At 34.7% G+C, this 16,959-nt stretch overlaps 1 protein-coding gene and 1 non-coding gene across 3 annotated transcripts in view; one reads left to right on the top strand and one right to left on the bottom strand.

Moving 5' to 3' along the window:
• Positions 1 to 16,959, top strand: part of Btaf1 (B-TFIID TATA-box binding protein associated factor 1) — a 92,095-nt gene that overhangs the window by 35,517 nt on the left and 39,619 nt on the right. For both annotated transcript variants that reach the window (XR_002211976.2, XM_020157276.2), the window contains exons 12-19: positions 1,814 to 1,954; positions 2,773 to 2,897; positions 5,681 to 5,801; positions 12,179 to 12,283; positions 13,433 to 13,582; positions 13,955 to 14,097; positions 14,387 to 14,561; positions 15,992 to 16,195. Coding sequence is in view for 1 of the 2 variants with exons in the window: in XM_020157276.2 (XP_020012865.2) it covers positions 1,814 to 1,954; positions 2,773 to 2,897; positions 5,681 to 5,801; positions 12,179 to 12,283; positions 13,433 to 13,582; positions 13,955 to 14,097; positions 14,387 to 14,561; positions 15,992 to 16,195 (1,164 nt within the window). In the remaining variant the exon portion in view is untranslated. The remainder of the gene's footprint in view (positions 1 to 1,813; positions 1,955 to 2,772; positions 2,898 to 5,680; positions 5,802 to 12,178; positions 12,284 to 13,432; positions 13,583 to 13,954; positions 14,098 to 14,386; positions 14,562 to 15,991; positions 16,196 to 16,959) is intronic.
• On the bottom strand, positions 4,250 to 4,354 carry LOC141425266 (U6 spliceosomal RNA). Its single transcript, XR_012450340.1, has one exon. It is a non-coding gene; the product is annotated as a U6 spliceosomal RNA (small nuclear RNA).

Here is a 16,959-nt window from a genome sequence, read left to right as displayed (position 1 = left end):
TGGGTATTTTCATGATAGGGTCTCACAAACTATTTTGCTGGGGCTGACTTCAAACCATGACCCTCTTGCTCTCTGCCTCTTGAGTAGCTAGGATCACAAGCATGAGCCATCTTTTATTTATTTGTTTGTTTATTTTTGTAGTACTGGGGCCTACACCTTGAGCCATTCTACCAACCCATTTTTGTGAAAAATTTTTTCCAGATAGGGTCTCGCGAACTATTTGCCTGGGCTGGCTTTAAACCTTGATCCTCCTGATCCCTGTTCTATGAGTAACTCAGATTATAGGCGTGAGCCACTGGCACCTGGCTTGATGTGTTATTTCTTATGTCATGGCTAGGAATTGGTTTCCTAGATTGACCTACAAATGTTATTATTTATAACATCTGAAATCTTGCTAAACTATGAATGCTTAATTTTTTTAAAAAAATTATTGTGCTATATAATCTTAGAGTGGTATATGACCACATATAACATTTTTGTGGAAAAAGATTGGTTCAGAATTCCATTATGAGATGCAAATAAAAAAAATCTCATTTTTCTTTATCTCTGCTTTCCCCTGGAGCTCCTGACAAGCGACTTCACAAGCAGTTGCTTTTTATACTGGAGATAATGGTGCCAGCAGAGTGTGTGAAGAAATGTGGAAGTATAACGGAGATTATAAATGAGCTAGAGAAACCAGGACTGAACCTTTTCTTATCAGTATAATTTCCTTGAAAATTCCCAGACTGGGGGCCAGCATTGTGAGGCCCTTAGGCCTGCTTATTTTACTTATTATTATGGATATTTAATGCTTTGGATCAACTTCTCCTCTCTTTTGCTCATTACAAATAAGAATGGAACCTCCCTTTTGATCCCTTAAAGGGTAGCTCACAGCCTTTTGAAGTTTTCTAAAGTTTTTTTTCCTTTTTTTTTTCAAACTGTCAGCAACAAAATACTCCCCTGTGATTTCTGCTTATCTTCCTCTTATTCCTCTATGATTCCTTCCTTGTGTTTCCTGGCTTTTTTAGTACCCTCTCCCCATGTATCATCCCTGCAAACAAAATCTAGCCAATGTAGAGGCTAGATTTGCATGTAGATTTCATGCAAATGAAAATGCCTTACTAATTTTTGAAAAGCTGTGTCTGCTTCATAGCAAGACCAATTCCTAGTATATGAATATAGGAATAGCCTCTGGGGGCTAGTCCTATTAGGGGAAATGAAAAGAGGTTAGATTGAAATAGTGAGGGGACAGATAAGGCTTTTCTTTTTCTCTTCTTAAATATCTGCTTTGGTCATCAGTGGGATTGATGAATAATCTAAGCTAAGTTTCTACACAGAAGGTTCACAAAGAAAATTTGATAGTCTCACCTAGGAAATGTTCTGATATTTAAGTCACATTCAGTAATAAAATACTTGAAGGTATTGCAATTTTTCTCAAATGGGATTATTTATGTAATCTTCCAGTGATGTTATTTTTCTTTTCTGTTCATGTGATTTTTGGAAATAAATACATATATGCGTGTGTGTATTGAAGTTTACGCTTCTGTATGGCAAATTTCTTAGAAATATTTAAGCGCCAGTGGCTCACACCTATATATAGTCCTAGCTACTCAGGAAGCAGAGATCAGGAGGATTGCAGTTCAAAGCCAGCCTGGGCAAATTGTTTATGAGACCCTGTCTTAAAAATAACCATCACAACGAGGGCTGGCAGAGTTGCTCTATGTGAAGCCCCTGAGTTCAAGCCCCAGTGCCACAAAAAGCAAAACAAAACAAAGCAAAATGTACTATAGAAAGTTAATCTGTTTGGATGTACTCTTTTTTTTTTTTTAAACAGGATGTCATTAGTACTTTATTGCCTAAAGTTTTAACTAGAATAATTGAAGGGCTCCAGGACCTTGATGATGATGTCAGAGCTGTTGCTGCAGCATCATTAGTGCCAGTAGTAGAAAGTCTTGTCTATCTTCAAACACAAAAGGTAAGTTAAGTTTTCTTTATGTTTTTTTTTCCTGTAGAGCATGTTTATATTTGGGACATGGAGTGTTAGGAAGAACATCAAGTACTTTTTTCTCCTTTATTCTCAATTTTCTTGTGACAGTCATTTTTCCAATGCATGAAATCTTGGTTATATATTGTTGGGGAAGAGTGAATTGTGTCTGTTATCTACTTCCCCTTTTTGTACATAATATGCAGAGAAGTTCCTTGAAAAGAAAATAACCATTTCTTTATTTTAATTCTTAGTTTTAGAAAGGTAAGAATTTTTTTAAATTTAATTTTGACTTTTTAATTTCATCTCTATTTTTGAAGTGACTGTTTTAAGATATAGCTGATGTTCCATTTTACCAAATCCAGAACATGAAGTTAAAAATGCAGCCAACATTATTTTATGATCTCAAAAACTAAATTTGTCTTTCCATGAGGGTTTGGTATCATTTAAAATTCACAAATTACTTTATATACAGGGATGTATCTTATAACTCTATTCAGTATTATTTTCAAAGTTTAGTTTTTTACATAAAAGAATATTGGCTATTTTACTTTCTGAATTTTCCTGCCTACCAGTAATGTGGTTAGGAAGGAAGTGACAAAATAGAGTTGAATGGAACTAAAAAGAGGGATAGAGAACTGTTAATGGCAAATAATTTCTCTTCCTTAACTGTTTAAAAATGGCACTGTTCAAGTTCATTGGAATTGTATATGCTGTTGACTCAGTGATGATCGTTGGGATATAACTTGGCAGGACTTGTGAATTCTTTGCATAAAATTGACAACTTTGCTTGAAAATTAACTTTATAGGTACCCTCCATTATAAATACCTTGTGGGATGCTCTTCTGGAATTAGATGATCTAACAGCTTCAACAAATAGTATTATGACTCTTCTTTCATCCTTGTTAACTTATCCTCAGGTCCAACAGTGCAGGTAATTATTTTAATTAGTGGTGTAAAGTAAAAAGTCTTTGTAACTTTCCAGATAATTAAACCTAAACATACAATATTCTAGCACCTATAAGTATAGTACTGTAAATTGGGTATGCCAAAGACCACTATTTTCAGGAAATCTTTTCTTCTTTACTCTAGCCACCAGCACAATTGAGGCAGGCAAGGTTATTTTTGGGGTTGGGGATGAAGCTTAGTGGTAGCGTGCATGCTAAACATATACAAGGTCCTGGGTTCAATCCCCAGCACCGAAAGAAAAATACTTTCCTTACTATTGGGTTACTTTGGTTATATAATTTATTACTTTGTGGATCCTACAATAGTTTATTTTAAAAACATGACCATTGTATATTATTTCTAGCTCTGGCCCTAGAGTATAGACTTTTTGACTTTTTCAGTTAATGGGATTATAAGCGAAAAATCATGATTTATATTTTCCAAAACTTGCCCCTCTGTGAGCTTTTTACTTTGCAATGTTTATTTCTTAGCTGGGTGCTGGTGGTTCATGCCTGTAATCCTAGCTACTCAGGAGGCAGAGATCAGGAGGATCACAGTTCGAAGCCAGCCAGGGCAAATAGTTCTGCAAGACCCTTCACAAAGATAGGGCTGGTGGAGTGGCTCAAGGTGAAGTCCCCGACTTCAAGCCCCAGTACCACACACACAAAAAAAGAAAATTCATTTCTTCAATTTTTGTTCTTATTTCAGTAATTTCTAGTCAGAAAAGGAATACTTAATATTGTAACATCATGCTTAAAGGCATAGATTGGGTTGAGCCAAAAAGATACACCAAAAATTTAAAGTGTTATTACTTTCCTTTCCTAGCATTTGAAATGAACCAGTTAGTATATCCTCTATTTTTTATGACTGGCTTCTGAATGTTGTTTCTATTAATAGTATCCTTAGAGATACAGGAGGAACATTATGCAACTTGTAAAAATTCATAGATGAGGAAATTACTATTCTTAGCCTAGTGAAGGTATTCAGTGAATTTTCATATGATTATGATTTTAAAGTAATTTCTGGCTATACAGGTATTTCCAGTGAAAATCAGAAATAGATGAAAAACATGTAGAAAATGTTTCAAATAGTACTGACTGACTAGTAGTACTTGGGTGCTAAATTTAAGCTGATACAACTGTACACAAGTAGGAATAGCAAAAAGGTGCCTATAAAAGTAATAGATGAAAAGAAATGAAGTAGTAGTACATCTGTGGGGTTTCCTGCTTTTTTATGCTTCCATTACTAATGAAAGTTATAGAAATTAAGTGAATTTATGTGTAAACTCTCTTTAAGCTGAAAAACACAGGGATTTTAGATTACTCTAAGTCAGAATTTATTTTTATGTAATGCTTCACAAATTCAAATATCATCCTTGCCCAGTGGCCATACAGTCTTTTCTGTATCATTCCAATGTTCTGCCAAAGCATACTAGTAAATATTTTTCATTTGTGAATCAAATAGTCTCATTTGAAACTACTCCACTCTGCCATTATAGCACAAAAAATGTACAGATGTTGTAGCCATATATAATACATAAAGAAATGAATATGCCTGTGTTCCAGTAATACTTTATTTATAAAGAAAAAAACAGCAGAGTAGACTTGGCCTGTGGGACTTAGTGGATGGTGTCAGAAAAACTAGATATTGGAAATAAATGAAGTAATGTAATGCAAATTCTGGCAGTTCAATGTGACATATGTAGCTTTCCATCCTTTTTGTTTTTTTCAAAATTGCTGTATTAGAACATTTGCTTCATATGTTGTGGTATTTGACTGACACTTTCCAGCTTATGTAAGAAAAAAATGCAGCATGACATTTGGAGCATGAACACACTATTAACAAGACCTTGTTATAATGCTTTATGTATTCTGAGTCTCTTTTATGTCTGTGTGTGCATGTGTTTAATTAGAATTTTACAGTGAATTTACTAAATGTGTAAGTGTAAGAAGTAATGTTTATACAAACTTGCAAATAATGAAAATAGTGTTTAAAGATAGGCCTCCTGAGAGGAAGCATGGAAGATGAACAAATAGATAATACTGGCATATTCTTTCTTGTGCATGCCTTTTTCTACAGAGGTATATATTTCAGATGTTACTTAAAAATCATTTCCTACTTCTGAGTAACTTTTACAAATGACTTGTGAATGTGTAGGAATCCTGTGACTCAAGTTAGCCTAGACTTGGCTTTGCCTGCTTCCCACATTTAAAATTAATCTGTGATGAGGAGCAAATTTGAGTTTTCCTAACTTAGTAATGCTAACCCAGGATAACAAATTTCAAGGCTATTTCACCAGTTGCTCATTTGATATGTGGCAGAGATGACCTCAAAAGGAGAGATGGGGTGGAAGTTATATGCATCTACTCAGTAGGCTTTAGCCATGGACAGGAATAGAGTAAGGTTTAGCTTATTCTAGTTGTGTACTTATCCTATTTTCCTGAATAAGAATGGTTTTAACTGCAGTTACATTGGAAAGTTCCAACTCGATAAAAGTAGTTCATGGCATTAGTGCCATAGAAAAATCTAATGTTAAATTTCTGCCCTTCTTTATGACTGTGTTTTCTCCACGTTTTTTGTTGGTGTGATAACACTTTTGAATGAGGGTATTAAGTAAATGTTCATATGAAAATTGGATCACCTTCTATTCATCAAAAAGACACTGATGTCAACATCACTAGATCCACATGAGAATGATGTTTAGCTAATGTGTCTTATAGAGAGTTTCACCTGAGAATGAGTAAGATTAATTTGTGTCTTCTTTATTAGTATTCAACAGTCACTTACAGTTTTAGTTCCACGTGTCTGGCCTTTTTTGCATCACACTATATCATCAGTTCGAAGAGCAGCATTGGAAACTCTGTTTACGTTGTTGTCAACACAGGACCAGGTAAGAACTGATAAACCGTATAGTAATCTTGAAACTTAAGTCAGTTTTTAAAATAAACTTGATTACTAGCTTATACTTATTACATATCCAAAAATCAGAATGCTGGGCTAGTAGAAGTGGTATAGTAACCATACAAACATATGAAAATGTAATAACCATAAGGAAAGAAATATCTTAGTATCTTACTGTAGATTGTGTTCTCAGCACTTGGTGAATGCATAATTTATTAAATAGTCCTTTCCTATAGGAGGACTGTTACTCAGCCTTTGATTGCTTTGTATGGTTGACAATGGAGTGGCTGGCAGAATCGATCTCAGGTTACAAAGGCTATATTTGGAGCTCTGAAGTATAACTCTTAATGACTGGCTGCTAAATTCCCAGCCTCTTGCCTCCTCTTAAAGATTGTGTGTTTTTGCTGATTCCAAGGATAGTATACTTTAGGAATCACACGTTGAAATGCCTTCAGAGGTTTTTCAGGTAATATTAGTGTTTGAATGGAGTCCTTGCCCTGTTTATAAAAGGCTTTACTTTCCAATTTTTAAATTTCCACTTTTGTAGGTTGAACAAAGTATCTTAGGGGAAACATCAGTAACGAATCCATTTTTCTAGCATGTATAATATATATAGGTATAACAGCTTGGTGCAGTCATCTTTAGAAAGCAGTGGTTCTTTTAGACTGTAGATACTTGCATGAATTAATGTCTGTTGTGTTCACTAACCATGCATTTCTATTTGAATTAGGAATATTCCTTGAAGTTTTGCTTTAATCTGCAGCATGATAATATTTTGATCTACTGTGAATAAACATCTGTAAATTTTGTTTTGTATTGTCCATTGATTTTGTTTAATCAGAATCTTCTCAGTAGAAAACCTGTCAGATCTGCTTCATAACTCTCCAATAATTGGGGTATGGACTGATTATAACTGGCATGGATTGCTCTTAATTTTCATTTCATTTTTGCTTTAGTTTTGTGGTTTTTGCCTAAATTTTTTTTTTTAGGATATATTAATTATCCAAAGGGGTTTCATTGTGATATTGCCATACATGCACATAATGTACTTTGATTATATTCATGCCCTCTGCCACCCTGTCCTTTCACCCTAAATGTTTCTGGTGTCAATATTCTTAAATTTACTTTGGACAAAATCTCCTGAAGCCATCAACTCTCTTCATTTCAAATGGTTCTTTTTTAATACAGATTTTTTCAGATCAATTTTAGATTTATAGAAAATTGAGAGAAAAGTATATTCACTCTTTTTTTTCTTTTTTTTGCTGTACTAGGGTTTGAATTTGGGGCTTTGTGCTCACTATGAGGCAGGCATTCCAGCCACTTCAGCCAAGCTTCCAGCTCTTTTTGTTCTAGTTATTTTGAAGATAGGGTCTTGCTTTTTTGCTCAGGTCACCCTGGACCAGGATTCTCTTATTTTAAGCTTCTCACCATTGCTGAATGATAGGTGCATGCCAACTATGCCCAGCTGAAGATTAAAATGGGATTTTGCAAACTTTTTGCCCAAGCTGTCCTGGAATGGACATCCTCCCTATTTCAGCGTTCCAAGTAGCTAGGATTAAGGCGTGAGCCACTGGTACCCAGCTTCCCATATACTCTTATTCCTCCTACCGCCCATACAGTTTCCCCGTTGACATCTTGGATTTGTGTGGTACACTTGTTACAATTGATGAGCCAATAATGATCCAGTATTATTAGCTAAAATCCATACTTTATATTAGGGTTTACTCTTTGTGTTGTAGATTCTATGGATTTGACAAACATACAGTATTGATATTTAATATCCACCCTTATAGTATCATACAGAGTAGTTAAACTGCTTTGAAAGTTCTCTGTGCTCCACTTACTCATCCTTCATGTCCAATCCCTAAACCCTGGGCAACCAGAGATCTTTTTTACTGTCTCCTTAATTTTGCTTTTTCCAGAATATCATAGAGTTGAAATCACATAGAAGTGAACCTTTTCAGATTTTCTTTCATTTAACAATATAAAATTATAGTTTCTGTCTTTTAATGGTTTGATAACTCATTTTTTTTTTATCACTGAATAGTACTACATTGTGTGGGTATACCACAGTTCATTTATCTGCTTACCTATTGAAGAACATCTTTGTCAAAGGACATGTTCGGCAATTAAGAATAAGGCTGCTACAGATGTTTTCAGGTTTTTGCATAGGCCTAAGTTCTCACTTCACGTGAATAAATACCTAGGGGCAAAATTGCTGTCTTACCATATAAGAGTATGTTTGATTTTATAAGAAACTACCAGACTGTCTTTAAAACTGGCCATAACATTTTGCATTTTTACCAGCAGTCACTTTGAGAGTCACTCCAAAATCTCAGTTGTCAATATGTTAACTTTTACTTGAAAGTCAAACATAGTCATTATATGATGAATTAAATGGAGGCATTTTAATTCAGGATGATAGAAAATGTAACATATATATGTGTAGAGAAGGAAACAAAGACCAAAAGAATACATTTCACTAATTAAGACTGACTTTAGAGAATGTTAAATTAAGTATTGGCTAGATATGAAGAAGAGAGCAAAGTTGGAATTTTTAGCTGACTTTCAATAAATGTTGGTTGGGGAAACTAATAGAATAAGGTAAATGGTTTTAAGGTAGATTTTTTTTTTTTTCACCATTGGCTGTGAATCACAGCAAATGAGTGAAAGAACTCAGTATGATTCACTAAATTGTGGCTTCTCTCCAGATTTTTCAGCCCAAGAACATCTGATATGCTGGTAGAAATGAGGTAAATTCCAGTGTTTGTGGTAATAATTATTATATTGCTGCTTTTTAACACATCTACCCATTTTGTGGTACTGCTTCATAGAGGATTAAGGAGGGTCAGAGCAAAAGGATCGTGGCAAGATCATGGTTCCAAGCTAGCCCAGGCAGATAATTCACAAAACCCCTCATCGCCAAAATTACCGTAGAAAAATACAACGGGGGTGTGGCTCAAGCGGTAGAGCATCTGCTTTGCAAGCATGAAGCCCTGAGTTCAAACCCCATTCCCACCAAAACAACAAAAACAAAAGAGCAGTAAACTAGACCAGATGAGTGAAGACAGGTAACTAAACAAGAATAACATAAAGTAAGTATCTAACGTAAGGTAAGATCACAGCTAGTGAGATGGGTAGTGGTCAGGGAAGGCATCCTGTAGAAGTGAAGTTTGAACTGGTAACTGAAGGATATGTGGGATTTAGCTAACTGAAGAAGGAAGGTAAGGAAGGAACAACAGTCAGAGGAAGCAACATTATATACAAGTTTGTACACAGGAGAGAGTGTGATCATATTTATTAATAAACATATTGAAAGTTCAGTGACTATTTACAAAATTAGGGAGTGGGAATATCCCAAAGTGGATAATTTCTTAAAGACTGAGAAATAGTACTATCCACCCCGCCCCCGCCTATCCCCACCAATCCAATTGAATAAAACAAATCTGTAAAACACAAAGCAGCAGTATCAGGTTACCTGCCTAAATCAGTACCTACTGGAAGATAGGTGCAAAATTAATGACAATAAGTAAGACAACTTTGAGGTTTGTAAGAGACAGACTAACCCTATATAAACATGGTCATTCCTTGTAACCTTTCAAAGTGATACCAATAGTGAGCTGAAGCCATGTTACTTTTTACAGCCTTACCTGAAAGGAGATGTTTACTTCACAGTGCTTGTAGTTCAGATGGACAAAATTTGGTTCACAGATATCTTCCCAACTTTATTGTACTTTCTAGTAAGTAGACTATATGCTGATGCTATTGGGGAGCATATATTTATCAAGTCCTAATTCTATGATGATGATGACCAATTTATTGTGGGGTTGGTTTCTTGTCTGTTTTGTCTTTGTAGACTTAATTTCTTTTAAAAATAGACCATATGTTTTAGAGCAATTTTGTCCTAAAAATCCTCTTTGCTCTAGATAGTAATTCGACTCCCCCCAAACCCTTACAACCACTTATCTTTTTACTGGCTCCATAGTTTTGCCTTTATCAGAATTCCATATAGCTGGAATCATACAATATGAAACTTTTTCAGACTGACTTTTTTTTTTCTAACCTAGTAACATGCCATTTAAGTTTCTTCTTTGTCTTTTCATGAAGATAGCTCATTTCTTTTTAGTGCGGAGTCTAGTTGTACCACAGTTTATCGATTCGCCTGTTGAAGGGCATCTTGGTTGCTTTCAAGTTTGGGCAGTTATGGATAAAGTTGCTGTAAAGTGAGGGTTTTTGTGTGGACTTCTACTTTCTCTCCTGGGAGCAAATTGTCACGGAGCAAGATTGCTAGATCATATTGTAAGATTATGTTTAATTTTATAAGGAACTTCAAAGTAGATGAAGTTGTCTTTTCACCAGCAATGAGTGAGAGTTCCTATAGCTCCATATCCTGATCAACAATTTGGCTTTTGTAATGGGTGTGTAGTGAGTAATATCTCATTGCTAATTTGCATTTTCCTGGTAACATGATGTAAGACATCTTTTCATATGCTTATTTGCCTAGACATTATTTTTAGAACAGTTTTAAGTTCACAGAAAAATTAAAAGGGAAAGTACAATGTTCCAGGCTAGTGGTATGGCTCAAGGGATAAAGTGCCTGCCTAGCAAGCATGAGGCCTTGAGTTCGAACTCCAGTACTTCTCCCCATGTCAAAAAAAAAAAAAAAATACAGCATCCTGTATATCCTAACCTCACACTGTATAAATCTTCCCCCACTGCCAGCTTCCTACACTGGAATCATAATTCACTAACTATAATCAGTGAACCTACATGGACACATCATTATCAACTAAAGTCTTTATAGTTGAAATTAGAGCTCACTTTCGGTGTTGTGCAGTGTATGGGTTTGACAAATGTATAATGTCATGTATCCATAATTACATATATAGTTACTGATAAAATATTCTGTATTCTACTGATGTATCCCCCCGTTTTGAATAATAAAATACAGAATTTACTAGAATAACAAACTTTGTAGTCTAAGAAGATTAATATAGTTTATATCACATTTTACTTGTTATAACTAAAGGGGAAATCTTCCTCTGTAGATGCATCTTTGGGATCTATAAGAAGCTGTTTAGATTGCCAATGATGGAGTTGATGATAGGGGAGGAAGAGTGGGTAAATATAATGGAGAAAATAAGAAATGAAAAGAGATTATGAATAGCCCTGCTGTCACAGCTTTCCTACATTTGTTAAGATTGGCCCTAATTTCTCTCTGATGAGAAGAGAAAGAACTTTTCTTCTTCCTGGCTTCTCTATCCATTTCAATAAGTCAAGTTATGGCAGAGCAAATTAATGAATATGCTCCCCGGTTGATGATTTTGTAACCTATTTTAAACTCCTCTCAAACCTTCTTGAGTGCATTCAGCCCTGATCCTGTTTTATCACTAGTTTTTCATTAGCTAGAATGTAGTAGGTAGCTTTTTAAGTTGTACATGTACTAGCCTTAGAATTTATGGGTCTTTGGAATTTCATTTAAAATTTTTTAATTTCTCTTCAGTCTTTCTAGACACTTGCTTTTTCCTTGAAAAAAAAAGCCATGATAGGGGAGTGGGTGATAGGTATTATGAACTCGTTCACTAGAATTTTTCTGATGATTAGTACTATTTGATGAGCTTATACTTCGTTGACCTGCATTGACAACAATCATTATTCTTGTTTGGAGAATTCTGGGTACACAATAGGTATTTGGTTTCTTGATTTGAGTGAGCTTTTGAATCATTTGAGAAATCCCTTAGATTAAGATTCTTAACTTATACCAAGGAGACATTAGAACCCCCTGAAATTGGGAACAAAATGATATACATGTGTGTTTTTCTAAGAAAAGAGTGCATACTTTCATCAGATTTTCAAGAGGTTTCTGACCTAAAATAGATAAAAAATTTGACTTAGTTTTGTAGTGAACTCAAAGTACAGTTTTCTGGGGTGATGTCATTTGATTATATTACCAATGAGCATGTAGAATTTAAGCTCTGACCATCTAGCACAACAGCAGTATTCTGATCATTTTCCAAATTTTACTGACAAACAGTCATATATAACCAAAGTGATTTTGCTGGTTATAGCTTGGTTCTATATGGAGGGCAGTTTCAACTCATTTGGGGCAAAAATTGGTGTTACTAATAATAAACAGGCTTTTTCCTGCTCCCCTGTGATTATATGGTATATAATTTCTCAAAACCATTGCAAATCAATGTGGTATTTTTTTGTCTCTAAATTGTGTCAAATTATATTGCTAACTGAATCTTTTTTGATAAATCCATGTGTTATTTTCATTGTAATACTTCTGTTATTTCATTTATACTTCAGGTAAGCTGACATCCAAGAATTAAATGCTATGGCTTTGATTGTTTTTGTTTTCAGAACTCTTCATCTTGGCTTATACCTATTTTGTCTGATATGCTCCGACACATTTTTCAGTTTTGTGTTTTAGAAAGCAGCCAGGAAATTCTGGACCTTATTCACAAGGTACACAATGAAAATACCTATACTTCTCTTCCTAATAATGCTAAGCTTTTAATATTTTTTCCCTCATAATTGCTATACTGTTGGTCAGGGACTTTAAGAAATTTAAAGTCATCCAAGATATTTGAAAAGTCTGGAAATCAACAAGATGGGATAAGAAGCTAGGCTTCTTATGTAATGTAACAGTTAAGTTCTGATTGGCTATATTTTTTATTATTATATGACTTACTAGGCAAGTGTTTTAAGCATGTTCTGAAAGCCTCTTTATAAAAACAAAACAAAGTCTGCTGTTTTGAGCCTCTTTTTGATGTGATCAGTATGGTTAAAGATCTTGCAAAGTATTTTGTGGGGGGTATATTGGTAACATAGCATCTGATTATCATAGTTTAGACTTTTACTTTTTCCCTTGATGTAGCAAATTAGTCATGTGTTGGAATCTTCAAAAGAGGAGCCATTTGGTATATTTAATAACATCTATAGAGGGAAATAGCACTGCTATATCCTTAGATAGAAGCTGTTAGGTTAGTCTGTAATTGTTGGCTTCTAAGTTGGCCCATTGTGAAAGCTGTGGATTAACAGTGTTGTTACTTCTGTGTTCTGGTCCTAGCTAATTAAATGTTAGACACCAAGAAAGACACTTTTATTAAGATCATACTCAACACTTATACTATTTTTAATTTGCCTAGGATATTATTACCTTTAAATTTAGCAGAGAATACTATTAGGAGCTATTAGATCTTGAAGTGTGTTAAATATAGTATTGCATTAGTCTTAAGGCTTACAATGTTTAAAAAGAATTTCAGTTGATTTACTGAGATTTTGACAATTCTATGATTTTTATGAGCATATTTTATTTTTCAATTTTCTCATAAAATATTGGCAGATTCTATATTCTTTTTGAGGCATGGTCTCACCATGTAAGAAGGCCTTGAATTGTTAATCGTCATTCCTCAGTCTCTAGAGTGCTGAGATTACAGGCATGCAAGATAGCACCTATCAAAAATATTTCAAGATACGCCTTTAGATTGAGTTTTAGGTTAATCTCTATACTGTTTCTTACTTTTTCTCAATTCCGTATACCTAAAAATAAATAATAGGTTTTGTTTGTACTTAATAGAAAAATTTTACTTTGATGTTCCTCTTTCACTCTAGGTTTGGCTGGAACTGTTGAACAAGGCTTCAGTTCAGTATGTGGTAGCAGCTGCTTGCCCATGGATGGGTGCTTGGCTTTGCTTAATGATGCAGCCTTCTCATTTACCTATTGATTTAAATATGTTGCTAGAAGTAAAAGCTAGATCCAAGGTAAGTGTGTAGAGGGACATAATGTATTTGCACATTCTACTCATAATTATTAATATAGTAACCAATATAAGAAATCCATATTCCTTTATTATAAGTGAGATTTCATTAACATCAGTAAGGAATAATTCTTACTTCATTTGGACAAAATGAATACTGATTTTTTTTTTTTTCTTCTGGTGGGATTGGGGTTTGAACTCATGGCTTTGTGCTTGCAAAGCAGATACTCTTCTGCTCGAGCCATGCCTCCAGAGTACTAATTCTTATCCATTAAAATGTTATGAAAAGAAGTATATTTTACTGGAATTATATAATTTTTTTTTGTGTTTCCAGTTACACTTTGATGATTTTTTTTTTCCCTTTCCTTTCCTCTAGGAGAAAACAGGTGGTAAGGTGCGCCAAGGCCAAAACCAGAGTAAAGAAGTACTTCAGGAGTACATTGCAGGTGCAGACACAATCATGGAAGACCCAGCCACCAGGGATTTTGTAGTTATGCGGGCCAGAATGATGGCTGCCAAGTGAGTATTCACCAAGTGTCAAGTAATCATAAATGTTCAGGTTTGGTCTTAGAAGTCATTTAACCAAAAGATTCCTCTTATGTGTCTGTCAGTTCTTCCTCCTTCAGACTTGTTGCAGTCTAAGACAAACTTAAAGCAAGTAAATATTTTTAATATTTTGAAGTTTTAAAGTAGATTTTATGTATTTTTATGAAGATAGGAGTTATAATTTCATGGCAAATTATATGGCTTCAGAGGGAGAAATTTTACCTCAGATAATTTCTATAGTGACCCTTTTCCTCCCTTTTAGGTTGTTAGGAGCACTTTGTTGCTGTATTTGTGATCCAGGTGTAAATATGGTAACCCAAGAAATTAAACCAGCAGAATCCCTTGGCCAGTTACTACTCTTCCATTTGAACTCCAAATCTGCATTACAGAGGATTAGTGTTGCTTTGGTAATCTGTGAATGGGCTGCTTTACAAAAGGTAAGATAGTGCACCAAAGTAGTAAAGACAAATAAATTTCCATTAGCTTTTAAAATTATTTATATTTTGCAACAGAAAAGTAAAAATTTTATCTATAAAAAGACAACAGTGTAGAAAAGTATTCCAAATTATTTCTCTCCCTTTTACCTTTTACCGTAGATTTTTTTCTTAGCACTTGTAATCCTTGCCTTTGACTGCTAGCTATGCTCATATTTGATATTTACTCTTGACCTTATAGTTTATTAAGAAAGATTGGTATTAAAAATGTGTGTATGGAAACAGTTCAGAAACCAGACCCTCTTTGTATATATGCATTTGGTCATCTCTGTATATCCCTTAGCACATTTCAGTGCTTTGTGTTGTAGAGCACAATTTGTATGAATAGTAGCAAGGGGAAAATTTTGTTCACAGGAAAAAGAAAGTCTCCACATTTAAACCCCAAATCTTCATTTTTCCAAGTAAACCATCCTTTTCTTGCCCTTTTAGCCTTTAACTTCTAATAAGATGTATGATTTTGTGTAAGATTTGCTTTGTAAATCAAAAAAATTTCCTGGTGGTTTTGTTTATTCCATTGACTAGAATTCTGGAACTTTAACTGTCTGCACTTGCTGTGAGAGTTGCTTGTTACTGCCTCTTACCAGTTTGTCAAAGCTGTGTCTAAAGGTAATTGAGCCATGCTCTGTGGCAGTTGAGACCACTGCTTTGCCTCTGGAAAGAAGCCAGTCTCATCTGTTTATAGTCAGGACTCAGTGTGCTGGAGAGGCAGTGATGCTGTGTTTTTGTGCCTCTCAGACTCAGCAGCAAGTGTTGACAGTTCGGTTTCTGGACCCTCACAGAGCTTCTCTGGATTTACTCTGTGAAGCCCAGGCTGATCACCCAGATCCCACAGAATCCCTCATGGCTCACCACTGAGGCCATTCCCCCTCTGGTTGGGGCAGGCAACAACCAGAGAGAGTGGGAAGGGTTAGTTAAATTTGGGGGCAGGTAAGTAGCTTTTAAATTATATATCCATTTCAACAGTATAGCATGTGAAGCTGTGGTTAAACTGTTACAAAATCTAATAATGAAGTTTTAATAACATTTTTAGTTAGTGCATGCCAGATGTTCTTTTCTGATTTTTTTATAGAACTATACTTTTAAAATCTGCTATATTATATATATTTGTAAACTTTGAATAAATTCAAAATACAGTAAGAGTAATTAGGTATTATGGAATTGTAATAGTTCCATGTGCATGTTCATTAAAATTTTAAAGTAATTTGAGTGTAATATCTTTTCTCTATGCAACTAACTGTTCTGGGTGATAACAGAACATAGATTCAAAACCAGTAGAAATTAAGAACTTGATTGTTTGCAAGTGAAGGTTTATTTCTCTTACAAAATTATGCTCAAGTATTTGCTCTGAGAATTTGTTGTCTATTGTATTTTAGGAGTGTAAAGCTGTTACCCTAGCTGTGCAGCCACGTTTACTTGATATCCTTTCAGAACACTTATATTATGATGAAATTGCTGTTCCATTCACACGAATGCAGAATGAATGTAAACAGCTTATATCATCATTAGCTGATGTACATATTGAAGTTGGTAATAGAGTAAACAACAATGTTTTAACAATAGATCAAGCTAATGACCTGGTGAGTAAAGAAGTAACTTTCCTCATTTTAGATAGAGCATGAAATAAAGATTAGAAATTTGTCATGACATGTTTACCACAAAAACATACTATCTTTTTCCCTTTCATCATCTCACAATTTAGTTATCGACATACTAAGACTACCTACTCTCAATCTTTTATGTTCTTCTGTTACGCATTTTTGCTTGGATTGTCTGTCACTTCAAGCTTAACACAAACTGCATTTTTTTCTTTATAGAAAAATGCCCTTTCATCCACAGTTACAAATCTTGTCATCATTTTCTTTCAGAAAGTCTCACATACTATACTTTCTCTGTTTCTGTTGTCACAGACAAAAGTCTTGGTACTCTATGTCTAGGTCCTTATTCCTTAAGACTACAGGCAGTTTCTGGTCCATTTCATTCTGCATGTTGTGCTAGACTGATAATAGTCTTTTAATGCCACTCTGACCACATCTCAACCCTGCTTTAATACAGTATTTTCCTTTTCCTTGCTTTTTAATTTTTTTCTTACTTTTCATCACCTTCTCTAAATTCATCATCTTTTTTTTTCCTCACTTCTCAAACTTCCTCCACTCAAGCCTAGTTAGCTTCTTCCTTCAGAAGTGAATGTGGTAAAACTTGCTCTTTTCTATGCCTCACTTCTTCTCACTTCTGTACCTTAGCCTCTGTTTCTCTTGCCAGCAATTCCCTGCCTTCAACCCTCTACTTCCATTCAGATTTCTTCTCTTGAAACACCCCCATTTGCATTTGTTTCTTGGACCCT

Source organism: Castor canadensis, chromosome 7 (assembly GCF_047511655.1).
Source record: "Castor canadensis chromosome 7, mCasCan1.hap1v2, whole genome shotgun sequence".
NCBI classification, from domain to species: domain Eukaryota; kingdom Metazoa; phylum Chordata; class Mammalia; order Rodentia; family Castoridae; genus Castor; species Castor canadensis.
Note: the sequence above shows the minus strand (reverse complement) of the source record. Positions and strands in the feature narration are given on the sequence as shown.